Source organism: Microcebus murinus, chromosome 2 (genome assembly GCF_040939455.1).
Source record: "Microcebus murinus isolate Inina chromosome 2, M.murinus_Inina_mat1.0, whole genome shotgun sequence".
Taxonomy (NCBI): domain Eukaryota; kingdom Metazoa; phylum Chordata; class Mammalia; order Primates; family Cheirogaleidae; genus Microcebus; species Microcebus murinus.
Window position 1 is genome coordinate 37,805,035 of NC_134105.1, and position 18,255 is coordinate 37,823,289.

The 18,255-nt window shown below is 37.5% G+C and overlaps 1 protein-coding gene across 5 annotated transcripts in view; it reads right to left on the minus strand.

Annotated features, from left to right (window-relative positions):
- Positions 1-9,826, minus strand: part of AGBL4 (AGBL carboxypeptidase 4) — a 1,333,072-nt gene extending 1,323,246 nt beyond the window's left edge. For all 5 annotated transcript variants that reach the window (XM_012776132.2, XM_012776133.2, XM_075998177.1 and 2 more), the window contains exon 1: positions 9,539-9,826. In XM_012776132.2, coding sequence (XP_012631586.1) covers positions 9,539-9,572 — 34 coding nt within the window. In that variant the 5' untranslated portion in view covers positions 9,573-9,826. The remainder of the gene's footprint in view (positions 1-9,538) is intronic.
- Positions 9,827-18,255: the final 8,429 nt, after the last annotated feature.

Genomic DNA, 18,255 nt, shown 5'->3' on the forward strand with positions numbered 1-18,255 from the left:
CACTTGCTCCCTCTTCAGCTTCCACCTTCATTGAAAGCTCTCTGAGGCCCTCACCAGGAGCAGATGCTAGTACCATGATTCTTACACAGTCTGCAGAACTGTATTCAATGAAGACCTGCTGAATGGAATGAGATTGGGAAAAAGAACATGACAATCTGCCTAGCATCTGCCTAACATCTCCTTGGTAATGTCACCTGCTCATGGAGGTTCTTTGAAGATTGACACTAAAAATTAGCATCCTGTTCAAGCTGAAAGAGCACCAGAGAGCCTTCTCAATGGAAGGCATGCAAGAATAATAGCAGCAACACCATTCTTGGGTGTGTGGAGTGGGAGAAGAGATGCAAATAAGGTGAATAAATGAATGTTGACTTAATCTTAGACATTCTTGCTGAATGGAATTGAATGGGAAGACAAAACATGACAAACATGTTCAAACATGACAAAGCTTCCAGGAAGAGTTTTTTGATGTGGAAAGAATCTCATTTCTCCTTCCTTGGTATTAGTTACATCAACCATGTATGAAGAAAAGTTCACATTTTCTAGACACAGATACACATATGTAGTAGCATGACTATTAAGTAATTTTTAACTCTAAAATTTAGAAAGTATAACAAAAATTCTTCCTATGCCTGGGAATATATACAAAGAAAATATATAACAATGAGATTTGCTTGAAGTCAGGTACTTTTCATAACAGATAGACTGAATACAGAGAAATCTTAGCTTCCTAAGGTCATCCCCACCCCTATAAGATAAATTCTCATCTCTGGAAGAGTTTGAAATATCTACCTTTCAATTCCTCTATACTTTGTAGCTGAGTTACAGGGTAACCTGCCAGCAATCCTTTCAGAATTCATGGAACTATATAAACAGAGCAAAGTCCACAAAAAGTTCCACTGAGAGGTGCCGAGCAAAGGCCAGAACTCCAGAAGAAAACAAAGTGCAGACTCAAAGCAAAGCTTCCCTGTCCTGAGTGTGACTCCCACTGTGTGGGTCTGTGCAGTTGGCCATGAGCTCTGTGCTGTAGGCTTTCATGTTTTTGAAGAGTTTTTTGTGTGTTCCTGCTCTCTGGGGTCTTCCTGTCTATGACCTTGATGCTTCTCCTCCTCATTGCCTACTTCAGGATCAAACTGATTGATCATAAACATGAAGCCACCCAAGGAAGGGTTGAGGCATCCTTTCCTGTGGCACACCTTTAAAACATGTCAATGTACTGCCAAGGTTTCTGGAGGCCTGGAGGAACACATCATTTTGATCTGTAGGTACTTCTCAACAAGCCTTCTTTCAAGATTTGGTGAATTTGGCAAAGTTTGAACATTTCAGCAGTATAGATTGTGAGCTAGAATGTGAAAGCCTGCTGTAGGGACCCCTCAACCTCACCAACTGACTCAGCACCTCACCAACTGAATCAGTAATTTTCACATGTTGTTGCTTATCTCTGTCTCTCAAGGCAATAGATTCACAAACACTAAAACATTGTTCATGGTCTGCATTTTCTATGTGAAAAAAAAAGCAGCAGTACAATTAATCCAAGTATGTGCCTAAACCATTGACAAAGTTTTTGTCATGTTAACAGTAGCTTGTTTATTCCAGGTGTTTGAGGCTGCAGTGAGCTATGATCATGCCACTATACTCTAGCTCTAGGTGATAGACCAAGACCCCATCTAAAAAAAAAAAAATAGATATATAGAGATAAATGTAAACTAAGATAAAGGCTTTTAGTCTTTTATAAACTTTAAACATTTACAATTTTTAGCAGGCTACAAAAGTTTTGCTAGCATTTCTCATAATCACTGCTATTCTTGTAATGGCACATCATTGGTAATAACATTTGTAAGATGAAAAGTTACAGTGTTGGTCCACAAATATTTATTGAATGCCTACTATGTGGCAAACACATGCTAATTGCTATTGTAGTCCCTAATTTCTAAAACTAATCTACTAGATGAGTGAATAGAGATGACTGAGATGAGAAACTTCATTAACCTCATAATTAGGAATTAGAAACAAATGTTACTTTGTGTTTAACATATTTGTCTGAAATTAACATGTGAACTATTCTCTTCCTCTAGGAAAGAAAATCTGTGTTATTCTTAGCCCTATTGTATGCCATTTCCTCCCATCAGTAATGAGATTTTACAGCTAGGAAATAAATCTGGGGGCAGAATGGGGATAATCCCAATAGTATGGATGTAGAGCCAGATAGACCTTGGTTCTATTTCGAGTTCTAGTACTTATTGGTTACATAGCTTTAGCCATATCACTTAATCCTTCTGAACCTCAATTTCCTCATCTATAAAACTGAGATAATTTTATCCACTTACAGGGATTTTGTGAGACTTAAACAAGATATATATAAAGTGCCTGACAGAAAAGAGGTACTCTGTCAATGGCAAATGATTAGCTTACTAATAAAATAAATAACTTAGTTTTTAAAGGCCATTACTATAATACTAGTTATTTATTTCTCTCCATTTTAGGGCAGTCTATTATAATGATGTATGCAAGTGGAATCATGAAATTGAGTTATCATCCTGGCTCCTCTTCTTGCTAGTTGTATGACCCTAGGCCAGTCACTTAACCTCTAACACTCAGTATAAGTATGACAATTCACACTTCCCTTACTATATTCTATAATTTTTCTCATGTCTTTTCTACTTAAAGTAGAGCAATAATTGAAATAATCTGAGCTTTGGAATCAGAAAGACCTGATTTCCAGTCCCATAAATCTGAATAAATTACTTAATCTCTCTTGAATTTACCTATATAATCTTAGATTCTTTGCCTATTTTGAGGCAAAATACAAGAAAGTAAACTACAAAGAAACTAAAAGTACAATGAAGGAAATCAAAATATTTTACCCCAAAATATACTTTTTAAGCCAGCAAACAGAAGTAGCCAGGCAAAGCTGCCTTTTGTCAGGGAGATTTACATCTGTAGAGAAAATCTGCATGGATAAAATCTGGCTTTCTCTGAGGGCCTTCCTTTGTCTGATCTAGGAAAAATTAACTGGGAGTCTGACATATTTAAAGGTCTAAAAGAAACATTTACCATCTATTTTCTTTGAGAGCAGCTACCTGTGAGGTTTTATTTACATAACAAGACCACCTTTGCTAGTCAGGCCTCCTCTTCTTTCTCTCCCATGACTTATCTTGCCACTATAACCTGATTTACCACCATAATTTGGTTTTGGCCTGTGCTCCAAGCCCCCATTCTTTCTGCAACTTCAAGATGGTACATAAGCTTTTGTACTCCCATTGGGGGAGTTAGGCATAATCATTCTGTGGTTTTCTCCTTGTGTGCATGTTAATAAATTTGTATGCCTTTTCTCTAATTAATTTGCCTTTTGTCAGTTGCTTTTTCAGCAAGCCTTCCGAGGTCAAAGGGGAAGTTTTCCTTGGCCCCTATAATAAGATTAACTGATAAAGTAAATAATTTAAAGTCCATCATTTGCTTTGGACCTACTCCACACATATCATCAGTTCAACCCTTTCTACCAAAGTATTCTTACTTTCAAGATTTCAGCTTCTTAAATAGAACCTTATAACTAATAATTAGAGGATTTCTTAACCTGAAATTCAGGATCTCTTTACTTAAAATAATTTTCAAATTTTGGGGTGTTTAGTATGTATTTCCATGGGAGAGAATGCATTATTTTTCATAATATAATCAAAGGGATCTATGACTCCAGAAATGTTTAAGAACCTGAGGAGAAAAAAAGGAATATAGTCTTTAGCTCTGTTAATAGATGAGCAACCTGACAACATTCTCAAGGAGCTTTATTCCCTGACCTCCACAACTTTCCAGTGCACGTGTCGCTTTCTCTGCCCTTCATTCCTTCCCTCTCCTCCCTATCATTTCGCCTACTAACTTCACTGAGCTAACTTCTTCATATCATTCAAGACTCAATTCATGTGTCCCTTACTCCAAAAAGCCTTCCCGAACTACAGTTAGCACCACCCAGGTTGTCAGGAAACCATTCTCTGGCCTCAGAATTCTCTGTACAACTCCACATTGCCTGGGTGGTAATATTCTAACTTTAATTTCTCCTCTACTAGGATAAGAGCTCCTTAAAGGCAGGGACTTTGCATAATACGTCTTTGAATTTCCAGAGTTTAGCACAATGCTTGGTATACATAAGGTATTCTACATAGCTTTGAATTAACATGTAATTTTTTAAATGAATAACATAGTCCACAAATAGTGGTTTCTTCTTCCACAGAGCCATGACAAGGGATTCATATATTACTCCTGAAATAAAGACTATAACTACTCCTGAAATAAATTATAATTACTAGCAGGTTATTTTCCCTTCCCCTTCCCCAAATCTCAGAGGTTTTTTTTTTTCCTAACATTGTTGAAAATCTTTATTTAGGAATTTATAATCTTCTATAAAAACTTTCAATGCTATATAAAATTCTAGGAGTCCTTTTGTGTTTCCTTACTTTGTTTTCCTTCAGTTGACATGCAAATACATTATTTTGAAAACCTGTTTAGAGACTCAAAAGTTCACAATCAATAATTCTTAAATATATATGACAAAAAAAATCTTCTTTTAGAGTTTAAAAAAAGAAAACTTTATGGATTTCATGAAATAAATGGGGAATATAAAAAGCAAAGATTTGCATATTCCCAAATGGTAAACGCTATCAATGAATTATTGGAAGCTTTCACACTTGCAATAATTTTTTATAATCAGAAATATCAAATTCATCTAAGAATGAAATTTTTCCTTAAATCAATATTAAAATTAACATCTACTCCATTGTTGAAATTTAACAATTAATAAAAATACTCTGAAACTCACATAAGACTGTGCTGTTCTTAAATGACTCAAAGACAAAGCTGTGGTTTTGTTAAGAATATGTATGCAAACTATTGACATCCTTCGACTTTCTTAACATATACAGATCTCTAGTACCTCCCATTGAAAATGATGCTGAGCCAAGATGCTGAAACTGAAGCCAAATACAACATTCATAGATCTCAGAAATATAGACATTATCAGAGAGCCTTAGAAGAAACAAGCACTTTAGTTTCCTGGCCAGAAATAAAGGTGTTTTCGTCATCATACTTTTAAGATCTTTAATAGAAGCTATGCTTGCTTATGTTACAAAAGATATAAAGATGCCAAAAAAATAATTTAAACTTTTAAAAATATTTCTTAAAAGAAATAAAATTGTATAAGTAAGTCCACATTCCCTTTTCCACAATTCCAAATATCTTAGGCATCAAAACTAATTTGGTAACAAACTTGAGACAAACTAATGTGAAGCTGTTTATGATTTTTATTCACTTAGTGTGAATGTGTGTTTGATTACATTGCATTGTCTCATACCCCACTGAGGGTATTATATAATTGACAGTATATATGCTGTATTGTCTTTCCATAACAAAAAAATCTAAAGGAACTGTAGACCTGAATTTCCTCTTTTTATAAAGGGATTTTACTACTAAGCCTTTAGGAAAAAGCAGACACTCACATACATACATGTGCACATACCAACTGAGCTACCATTTCTTTGGGGCATAAAAAATTATGCACTTACCATACTTTATCTCAAATTCTCATCTGAAAAGTAACTGTTGCAACCCCCAGTTAAAAAATATGGAAGCTATAACCAAAAAGGCTTAACTATTTTATCCAACTACTAATACAAATTATTAATATCAAATGGTATTCTCATCTCTAAGCCTTTTAAAAATTTGAACATTCTGCCTATAGAAAATTTCAGATTCATATATAGTTGCTTTTTTAAGAAAGACATTTATTTCACAGAGAAAATTATCAGGCCGCAGTCCATTTTAACAGACTGCTTCATTCTAAAATGTTCTATATGGGCCTCCACAAAAATAACAAACTTGGCAATAAAACAAATTATTTCACCAGATAATTTAAACAGAAGCTTTTTATTATGATAGTTGAAAAGGAAGGAGAAGCTAAGAAATTGAAGGAAGAGCAATATACCATGAGACTAATACTCCTACATTTAGTTAACTACAAGATTTCCTTTTTATTATTATTGATAACCAAATTTCTGGGGAAAAAGAAAATTTCTGACATTCACGTCCTCATTTTAAAGCACAAGATTTAAAAGAAGAAAATTCTTGTTGTAAATCTGACCTTCTTACAGAGCTATCTACACACTTTAAAAAGGTACCTTAGTGTCCCCTCGCTCCTTCAAGAAATTCCTCAAAATCCACCTCACGTAGAGACAGATCTCATGATACATAGTTCAAGTAACAATTCTACATTCTCCAATACTTGGTGTCTGCCTTTCTTCTGATAGCAAAGCAGTTATATCAATGAAAAAAAAAAAAAAAGAATGTCTTATATTTGTTGATGTGTGTTCAAAGCTTGCTTTTATACGTAAAGTATATGTGATATATTTGAAATTTTTTTTAGATTCGAGCTTCAAGTAAACTAAGGAAATAACATTTATTGGACACTTCAAGTATATTATTTCCAGTATTCACAACTATCGTGCAAATATCATCCCTATTTTACAGATGAGGAAACTAAAGATCAAAAAACTTGAGCCCAAGGTCTACATCTAATAAGTCACAGAAACAGGATTTATGTAAGGATCCGAACACCAATTCTTTCCATTTCATCTTGCTAGAATATGCTTAACCTAGAACCAGAAATTTTCATCATGGCTATGATTTCTTCAGAATGTAGTATGTTGTAATAGAAACAGAAAGGCAAATAATGAATCTGGATAATGTTAAAATAGCCTTTTAAAACTACAATCTTATACTATTTCTTTGCAGCTCTTGAGCAAGTTGCTCAACTTCTCTATGTCAAAATGTCTCTACATATAAAATACAGATAATATCTTCCAAAGTTGTTATGAGGCTAAAACAGATTAAAATATATAAAGTGCTTAGCACAATTCCTGGCACAAAACAAATACTTCATAAAGGTTGCTATTGCTATTGAGATAAGAAATCACCAGATGGGCATATTTGGTACAAGGTGACTCCAGCCAGCACTAGCTGGTCACCTAATTCAAAGGCAGTCAATCCTACAATGGACTGTGATCTAGTGGTAAAAGATGATGAACGTGAATAAAAGTCTCTCTTAGAAATCTAAGAAACAAAGATTGAGCCAATCAATAGTGAGGCAAAAGTTAAATGGTCTACCTTTTACTGTCATCAATTTTCTGTCATCAATGATCTCCCTGCTGCTAAATCTAGCTTTTCAGGCTTCATTTTACATCACTTGGCAACATTTAGTCTGTTGACTATTCCACTTATCTTGAAACATTCTTTTGGTCGTACCCTAATCTCTCCAGGTGTACCTTCTCAGTCTCTTTGGAAGACATTGAAATATTGCAGCTACTCAACACTTAATCCTAGGCCTCTTCTTCCTTTGGGCAATTTCATCCACATGCATAGCTTCAGTAATTATTTCTATGCCAAAATAATTATCCCTATTGCCAATTCAGATTTTCCTGTAAATTCAACTGCCTTGTCAGTCTCTCCACTTATCTGGATGTCCTAATGGTACCTCAAACTCTATACATCCAATGCTAAACTCATGATCTGTCCTCTCAAACCTAGCCAAGACTCCTTCCAATGCTTCCTACCTCAGCAATGGCACCACCAACTACCCAGCTACACAAGTTGGAAAATAAGTAGTCTTTGATACCTCCTCCTCCCTCATCCTCATACTTCACTAAGTCCCATTAATTTTATCTTCTAAATATTTCTCAATTCCTTCACTTCATCTCCATTACTACCTTCTAACAGGCTCCCTCTATGTGCTCTTGTATCCTCTGGACTCTCCACACTATAGCAAGTTTCTCTATATCCACTTTTGTATCCTCTGTACTCTCCACACTGTAGTCTGAGTTATTTTTAATGATTCTAATAATGTCATGTTCCCCACGTAAAAGCCATCAATGGCATCCCATTAGTCTTAGGATTTTTGACCAAAATTCCTATCACAACCTACAAGGTACTGCAAGATCTCGCTTTAGCCTATATCCTCTCTCCTCCCAGTTCTAGACATGCAGGATTGATAGCAAGCCCTTGTGGAGTTTACATTGTAGTGGAAGGAGATAGGCAATAAGCAATATAAATAAGTAAATTAAATAGTATGTTCAAAGAAATAAGAAAAGAAGAACAAGGTAAGAGAATCAGGAACAGGGAATTTCCAGTGCCTATCTTGGTGCCCAGCATATAGTTAGCACTCAATAAATACTCATTGAGTGGATAAATGATTAAAGCAATAATCATGCTCAAGTTATGAGGGAGCTAAAACTAGAAAATGAGTACAGAAACTACCCAGTTGAGGAAACAGAGATGACGTGAAAGAAAGAGAAACCATGAAGGCCTTAAGAGATAATGGTCCCTTGAACCATGCCTGATAACTTCGCATGGTTTCCAGTTCCAGTCCCTGGGCATAGGGTCTGGGAGGAGGTATGTGTGTAATATAACCACACACACGCACACCCCAGGGATGAAGCAATTCAAGTGTATCACTCTTGTAACCATAATACCTAATCAGGACACATATACAAGGCTATGGATACCACTATCACCACCCACCATCACACATATCCCCAAAGCCACTGCCTTCTACACACACACCGATGTCATCCCTTGTATAGAAGTTCCAGTTCTTCAGTCCTCATCCCCTTTTAGGAACAAACTTCCTCCCACACACACAGGCCTGTAAAAAGTCTTGATTTTTCTGTGACCCTGTAAAACACTTAAAGTCACTATCTCTCAAACCCCAGTCATACCCACAAGCTGTCTTCTCAGGAATGCAGTCTCCCTTCCCTTTAAAGATAAGCTTCCATCCACAGAGATGTGGACATACACCCCTTTGTGATTTTGAATGACCTTCAAGATCACTGATCCCATATAAACTCACACACAGGCTGTAACCTCCTTTGGTAGGCTCCTAAAGGACTGTGGCTCTGGGTGTCCCCTCAATCCTCTTGTCTTTTAAAGGACCCATACAAGGATTTGTATACTTTCTCTGTGGCCAGGGATGACCCTGAGGACACTACACTTACCCAAACCGCAATTACTCTGTGTAAACCTCCCTTCCATGGCAATTAAAGTAATACACCTTCCACACACACCTGCCTCTTCAGAATCAGGGTCTCTCCTCCCTTTCCGCCTACCCCAAATTATGCCCTAATTTAGGGGTCTCTCCCACACTTCCACAGGGTTGTGTACACCCTCTCCCTGACGCAACCTATCCCTGGGATCAACCCCCACGACAGGTGCCCTTCAGGATTAGGGTCTGTGTCTTCCCACAAGTCCCAGCCCTTTTGGGGCCCATGCTTTCAGGAGTGTGCACACTACCCCAATGCTCTCCTCAACCCCCAGGACTTCAAGGTTCCTGTCCGCCACTCAGAGGAGTACACACCTCCCTTGACCCCTGAACCTGAGGTCACAGCCCGACCGCGCACACAGGGATGCCTCCTCAGGAGTAGGGCCATGCGGGAATCCCCAGTCCCCTCAGGCCCAGAACAGCCCCGCTGCCTCGGCCTTCCCCTGACCGACCGCCCCCACAGACCTGCCTCAGGCGCCGTCTGGCTCCGCTCCGCCATTTTTGTTGTCCCTCAGTCTCCGAGCCTACGCAAAAACCGCGGGGCAGTAGGGAGCCGGCGGTGGGATCAGTCGGCTGACAGGAGGTCCCTCAGGAAGACGCGGCCCGACGGTTGCCAGGGCAACGGGCAGCCGGCGTGTTGGCGGCCGGCTTGCGGCTGGGGGCGGGAGCGGCGGGCTGGGCGGAGCATATGTCCGAGGCCCCGCCCTCGCGGCGCGAGCGGGCTCCCGGGCCAGGCGCTTGTGGGGCTGGGACTCGGTTGAGCTGCTCCCCAGCAACGGAGCTACTGCGTCCTGGCAACTGAGCAAGCTCAGCCTCCTGCCTCTTTGACGCCTGGGGCCAGGTCTGCTGGGATGGCACTTTACTGCCGCTGACAGGGGTCCTCGTGCTGACCACGAAGACTAGCTGAGCAGCTGCCTTTTCTGTGGTTGGTTCTCCACTCTAGGGACTTGGGACAGGGTTATTGATTTCCCAAAGCTTCTCGCCATGGCCTGCCTGGCCTTCAGCGAGGTGCTGGGTAACTTATGTCTTCAACTGAAATAAATTGAGAGCCAACTGTGTTGCCCACCCCAACCCAAACACACAAAGCCCAAACGAATTCTGGCTCCTAGTTCCTCTGCAACTGCACCAACCCCCAATTCTACAGACTTTTCTTTTGCTCCTTTTGCACCTTACAGTGGTGACACATCACTGTCTTCTGAGACCAAGATGAACATAACCCTTTCTGAACAGCCCTGATCTCCCACGGTTCCTTGTATGTGTCCTTTGTTCCAACACTTACAATGCTTTATACATTATTTCCTCACTGGACCATGAGCTCCCTGACACCTGAGGTCAATCTCTTCATCTTTGTATATTCATAGTACAGATGATGCATGACATTAAGTAGGTACTCAGTAAATGTTTGCTGAATGGAAAATGATTCCTAAGTTCACAACTGCACATTCCTAGGATTTTTATTAGCACTTAATTTTGTAACAAGTGCCTTGCTAGGTAGGCCCCTTCTCAAGGAGCTCATAGAAAAAAACAAAGAGATAATAACTTTGACAGAGGTTAACTGTGTTCAAAGTGCTATAGGATCAGAGATGGAACTTAAAGTTGGTAGTGGGGGTGAGGGTAGGGTAATCTTCACAGAGATTCACAGAAGACTTCACAAAGAAGTGAATCTTGAAGAATGAATAGATGTCAGCCAGGCAAAGGAGGGAAAGAGTGTGCTGGGCAGAGGGAGCAGCATGAGCTGAGGAACAGAAGTGTGGGTGATCAGCTGGAAAATGCAACAAATCCAGTATGGCTGAGTACAAACCACATAGGGAAAAATGTCGTCTCTAATATGTCTTCATTTGGGTTCTCCAAAAGCAGAGCCTTAAGTGCTGGTGATTTATTCGGGAGGAAACACAAGTGACGTGGAGAGAAGGAAAGATGGAAGGGGGAAAGGGCCAAGAAAATTGTTACTGAGCTGATTGCTTTGAAGACAGCTGTTCTCCTCTCTTGCTGGAGACCCTATGAAGAACAGTGCAGAATGCGCCTTAGCCATTGTCCCACTGAAGAGATAAGAGGCTAGAACATTTATCCCCTACTTTCTATCTCCTTTGGTTGAGGGTTAATCTCCATACCCTTGCTTGCACACTTACATTTCTTGCTTGTATGCCCAGGACTGAGCAGACTTCTAGGGTTTAAGAGAAAGCCTTGAGGCAGAAAAGCAGAGAAAGACCCAAAAGCCTTTGAGGTAAGATGCTGGCAACATGTATAAACTGTTCATTCACCTACATTGCAATCAGGGATAAGGTGTGGGCACCACAAGAATCTTCTATAGAAAGTTACATGAAAATATCCATCAGAAACATCTGTCACATTTGAGAAGTTTAAAGTTCACAAGCCATGTCCACACAACCATCAAAATAAATGAATGTGTATGTGCTTTCTACAATCCTCATAACAATTACATAAAGGCTGTGTGGGTTATGGGAATTTCAGTGCGAGAGCTGTCACTGAGGGCTGAGGAAGACAAAGAACTTTATTAAGTATAGGGAGATGGAAAAAAAGAAAATCTAGGTTCTACTCAGACTGACCTTATTATAGCTTTATAATCTTGGGCAAATCATTAAAACTAATTGAGCCTCAGTTTTCTTTCCCAATAAACTGAGAGAAAGGCCCTGCATACTACAAATAGGGTCACAAATAGGGTGATGGATGAAAATGCATTTGACAAGTATCAATCCAATCAATAAAAGAAGTTAGCACAGTTTAAAATAATTCACTTGAACAAACATTCCCTGATGCCTCTTCTGAGCCAGCTCTGTGCAGACAGATGCTGAGGATAAAGAGGTGAATATAACACTGTTAAACTGAACTGCATTGTTTAATTTAAATTTTAAATAAAATTTAGAACTCAGTTATCTACTCACACTAGCCACATTTCAAGTGCTCCCATAGCTACATGTGGCTATGGCTACCATATCGGACAGCATATGTATAGAACATTTCCATCTTCATCTTTGTGGGGATTTCCGAAAAAAAAAAAAAAAAAAAAAAAAAAAAGAACATTTCCATCACTACAGAAAGTTTTATTAGACAGGGGTCATATGCAAACGCCAAGTAGGCATAGGAGATGGAATGCCTTGAAAATCAGCTTGCGGACAGGACCAAGTTTAGTTCTTCTGTGTGTAAGCTATTCCTCAGGAAGCAGTGCAGAAGTGAGTGTAAATTCCTTCACTCCTGCTAGAGATATCCTTTTTGATGTATGAAATAGCACAATATGGTGAGTGGGGTAGAAATGCCCCCCAACTGGGCTCCTGGGAATTGGTTTCCCCATGCTACTATTCAGAGTGTCCCTAGGATGTCTCCCTTCCCCAGGGATCTCTTGTGGTCTCTTTCTCCACCACGGTCAAGGTGCCTTCCTTCAAACAAAATACATCCTGTAGGATTCACCCACACCTTCCATGTTTCTGGCCACTAAGTTAGATGCAGTATGTAATGAGAGAAATATTCAAGTTATATCACATTTTTACATGCACAAACTCATTTAGTTCTCAAAACAACATTATTTAATTGGTATTAATATCATCCTCTTGTACAGAAGATGAAATTGAGGTTCAGAGAGTTAAAGTGACTTACACAAAGTCATAGTCATAAAGTAGCAGACTTGGGGAAGACTGAAATGGTGTTAAGAAATTCACCTATGTTATCTCATGTATTTTTCACATCAAAAATACCATGCCTTTGAACTTTATAAACTAATTGTGAAGAAAACGATTAACATACACAAATCCAGTTTACAATTAGTTTCCAAACAATGTGATAGAAGAAATGACAAAGGCATCCTCAGAAAAGTGTAGGAGTACCAAAGAGGGATGCCCTTGATGGGCTTTCTGGAGGAAATGACCCTGAGCTGAATATTAAAGAAAAGGATAAGGGGAGTCAGCCAGATGAAGAGTAGGGTGGTAAGAAGAGAGGGGAGAATACTTTCTAATCTAATCTTTCATTTGTATTTCTACTTCGCTTATGTTGTTTGGCCTGTTATCAGGCTTTTCTAATTTGGCTTCTCAGTTTTGTTTAAAAACAAAAATTAAAAAAAAAAAACCTGCCCAATGCCAAGGTTGTAAAAGAATTATTTCTTCTTAAGCTCTTAGAGTTTCATATTTTACATTTACATTGTTGATCCACATAGAATTTATATTATTGTAAAGTGGGAGATATGGATCCAACTTTATTTTTTCCACATGGTTATCCTATTGCCCAAACAAAACTTACTGAATAAACAACACATTTTCTCCCCAGTGATTTGAGGTGTCACTTTTATAATATACTTAATTCTGGTATTTGTTTGTGTTCATCTCTGGGCTTTGTTGGGGTCCAAAAACCAATACCCCAAAATATGAAGCTTTGTATAGGCTGAACTGAAAAAAAAAAAAAAGCCTCGAGATCTTTCTGACCTTCCCCTACCCCTCAAGTTCTCTCTCAAAGCATATAAAATAAAGTTGTTCTCCGAAGTTCCCTTATATGCCTAAAATCCAGACCTACCAAAATGCCCTGAATTTTTATTAACTGAACCCATACGGCAGGAAGGAAAACTGAACAGACTCGTAAAACCTGAACAGACTTTTGTCACAAATCATTGTCCTCTCTGCAAGCCCAACAGACCTCACCTCAGACCACTCTATGTTCTTCAAGCCCATTGAATTCTTCTAAAAATAATTTACCAGCCTCTAAAATCATCCACCTTCCCCATCCTACTTTCCCCTAAAAATTAGTGTATATAAGCATCTGTAACTCATTGGGATGTTGGGTAATCACTCTGTGATTCCCCCAAAGGCTTGGCAGTAATAAATTTGTAAAGACTTTTCTCTTAATTAATCTGCCTTATTGTGAATTGATTTTTCAGCAAACATTCTAAGAGCTAAGTGCAAGTTCCCTGGGCCCCAACAGCTTTCTATTCTATTTCTATTTCATTAATATATCCCCAAATTCATACACTAGGATTAACCTGTGTTTATTAAAGCACAACACTTTATAATATCTGGTAGGACCTGTTCCACTTTGTACTAATCATGTTTTTTTATTATATTTTCTGTATTCTGTGATGTTTTGACATCTTAAAAGCTTGCTGGCCTGGGAAGAGATGGCCCCTCCTAGGGCTAACCAATTCTTACAGAGAGCAAAGGGTTTCCCCAGTGGGAGCACATCTTTCTTATACAAACCAACCATTCCTGAGTCTATAGCCTCAACCACCATCTTATCTAACTCATATACCAAGTCAATACCCTACCCCCCAAAATTATCCCAAGACCAGGTACCAACCAGCTAGAGATCACACCTATAGCCAAAGCACACCAGAATTATTCAAGCTAACCAATCCTAAACCATTTAACCTGCCTCGCCTTTCTCGCAGAAATCCCAGTAAAGGCTTTGGCCTAAGATTTCCACTTGGTCCTGTCTTCTGCCCACTGACCAAAATGTGGTGCTTCCTCTCTGGCACTGCATGGCATGAAGTAATCCCCTCACTGGAATATGTGAGTAAAATAAACTTCTTTCCAAGTTTCATTCTCATTTCCTCATGTGGCCACACCTACTTTATCATACCACATTTATATTCTTAGGACATACTTATTATTCTACATTTTGATAAACAAGTTATTCTTGTTTACTCTTACCATGTATATTTTGAAATTAGCTTGCCTAACTGCAAAAAAAAATAAAAGTAATAATCCTACTGGTATTTGTATTAGAATTATGGTAAATTCATAGATTCATTTAGGGAGAAATGACATCTTTATGACTTTGACTCATATCCAAGAACCTGATATATCTTTCCATTTGTTTAAGTCTTCTATTATGTCCTAATTTTAAATTTTCTACTAACAAAATTTTAAAAACTAAAATATAACAGGTGAAATTAGTTTATAAAATATTTGTATTTAACCCAATTCATCCAAAATACTATTTCAAGATATAATTAGTGTAAAAAATTATAATGAGATATTTTAATTTTTTTTCATACTATGTCTTTAAAATCTGGTGTGTGTTTTACACTTACAGCACATTTCAATCTGAATTAGCCACATTACAAGTGCTCAGTAGATATATGTGACTAGTGGCTACCACTATGATTGACAGAGTGGATTTAACAGCAACAAAAAACAAAACAAAACAAAAACAAGATCCGATTCTTTGCTGTATACAAGAAATTTACTATCAATATAAACACATATATAGGTTACAGTAAAAGGATGAAAAACACACTGTACAAACACTAATCCAAAGAAAGCTGGTTTAATATCAAAGTAGACTTCAGAACAGAAAATATTGTTAAAGAAGCTTTACGAGGACATTGCATAATTATAGAGGTTTTTTCATCAAGAAGACAGTTAACATCATACTTAATAATAAATTACTGAGCACTTAGGTGTAAGGCCTAAAATTAATGTTATACGCTGGCTGCCATCACATCTAGTAAAAAGAGGAAGGCCTGGAATGACCTAACCACAAGTTCTCCTCCCTACTCTCCTCCTCCCACAGATAAGATCCCCTAGCTAAACAATCCCTTTTGTCAAACAGACCAGGTGTAGTTCCTGATTATCCCTGAGTAGTGAGTTTCAGTTCTCTGCCAACCCACAATTATTCAAACAAGCCAATTATATCCCTCTACAGGCACCAGGGGGGCACCTAACCCTGTTGAAATTATTACACAGTGACTGCCTCCCACAGCCCCTGATTGTGCATTCTGTTCCTGAGTTCAGTCTCTGGGTGGCCCTGCATGGGGTACAGTGTCATCCTCTCCTGGGCTGTAAGTATGTGACTAATAAACTGCTTTCAATATCATCTGTCATGTCAGATATCGTATGTTCAGCCATCCCTATAACTATAGGGCAGGAATCCCTCCCTCACCAACAGGGTGAATAAGAGGTAATTTAAACGATGCTTCTTTAAATTAGGAAGAAGAAAAGGAAGCCCATTGTCATCATTTTTATTCAATATTGTACTGGCAGTCCTGGATGGTGGAGTAAGATAAGACAAAAATAAAATAAAAATTCAGTTAGAGTGAAAAGGAAGATATAAAAATGTTTATATTTATAGAAGACATGATTGTCTACATAGAAAATCCTAAGTAATATATCAGAAAACTACTAGAAGTAATAAGTTAGTTTTAATAGATCACAGGATAAAAGGTCCATATACATAAGTCAATTGCATTTTTTTATATATTAATACTGGCAAAATACAATTGAAAATTGAAGTTAAAAAACACAATTTACAATAACATAAAAATACAAATAAAGTTACCAAAATATGTTTAAGATCTATACAGTGAAACTATAAATTATTTGGGGGAGAAATTAAACAAGATCTAAATATATGAAGATATATGCCATGTTCCTGGATCAGTAAACTCAGTATTGTTGAGATGTCAATTCTGAAATTTATCTATAGCTGCACTATCTAATAAATAGCTACTAGCCACATGTAGCTATTTAAATTTAAATTAATTAAAATTGAATTAATTTAAAACTTATGTTCTTTGGTCAAACTAGCCAAATTACAAGTTCTTCATAGCTGTATGTGGCTAGTGGCTACCATGTTGAACAAAGCAGATAAAGAATAGTTCCATCATCTCAGAAAGTTTCATTGGGCAATACTGATCTATAAATTCAATGCAATATCCATCAAAATCTCAGTAATTAAATAATTTTTTAAATTTAAAATGACAAGTTGATTCTAAGGCTTACATATAAATGGAAAGAAACTATAAGAGCCAAAACATTTTGTAAAAGAGAAACAAACTTGGAAGATTTATACGATTTGATTTCAAGGCTTACTACAATGATACGGTAATCAAGATGGCATGCTATTAGCATGAGGATAAACATATTGTATAGGTCAATAAAACACAATAACAGAAAGAGATCCATGATCCAGAAAGAGATCCATGAATATATGGTAAATTGACTTTTGAAAAGGGCTAAAGTAATTCAATGGGAAAAGACAATTTTTGCCACAGATAGTACTAGAACAATCAGTTATCTATATGCAAAACTACAATGAAATTGGACCAACACCTTATGCCATATACAAGTATTAATTCAAAATGGATTGTATACCTAAAACTAGAACAAAAATTATAAAAACTATAAAACTTCTAGAAGAAAGCATCAGCAACAATTTATGACCTTGACTAGGCAAAGAGGTCTTAGGACAAAAGGCATGAGCCATAAAAGAAAAAATTGGTTGGTGGCACTTCAAATTAGTTCAACCTCTATGGAAAATAGTATGGAAATTTCTCAAAGAACTAAAAGTAGACCTACCATTTGATCCAGCAATCCCACTACTGAGTATCTACCTAAAGGAAAAGAAGTCATTTTATCAAAAAAGACACCTGCACTAGAATGTTAATTATGGCACAATTCACAATTGCAAAGATTTGGAATCAACCCAACTGCCCATCAATTCGTGAGTGGATTAACAAAATGTGGTATATATATACCATGGAGTACTACTCAGCCATAAAAAGGATTAATTAATGCCTTTTGCTGTAATTTGGAAGGAATTAGAGACCATTATTCTAAGTAAAGTAGTTGGAAAAAAAACAAACACCACATGTACTCTCTAATAAACTGAAACTAACCTACGGGCACACATGTGCACAGAGGGAAGTAAAAGTCATTGGAAGTCAAGCAAAGGACGGGGGTGGGGGGGGTGGGGGGGGGCGCGCGGGGAGAAGGAGGGGAGGAGCAAAAATCTACCTAACAGGTACAATGAGCACTCTTCAGGTGATAGGTGCACTTATAGTCCAGACTCAAGCCACATAACAAAAACATTTGTACCCACTTAATATTTTGAAATAAAAAAATTGCAAAAATGGCATGAATATATTAATATTGTAATGTTATACTTGCCTTTTATCCAGATACAACTTTGAATATAATAAATTTGGTTTTAGAACTGAAAAAAAGAAAAAATTAATAAATCAGACTTCATCAAAATTAAAAACTTCTGCTGTTCAAAAGCTACTGTTAAAAATATGAAAAGACCAGCTATTTAATGGGGAAAATATTTGGTTTTTGTATGTTTTATATATGTTTATTTTTTAAACCAGTATCCAAAATTATCTAATGAACTCTCACAACTCAATATTAAGAAAACAAGCAACCCAATTATGGACAAAAGAGTTGAACAAGAAGAATATACAA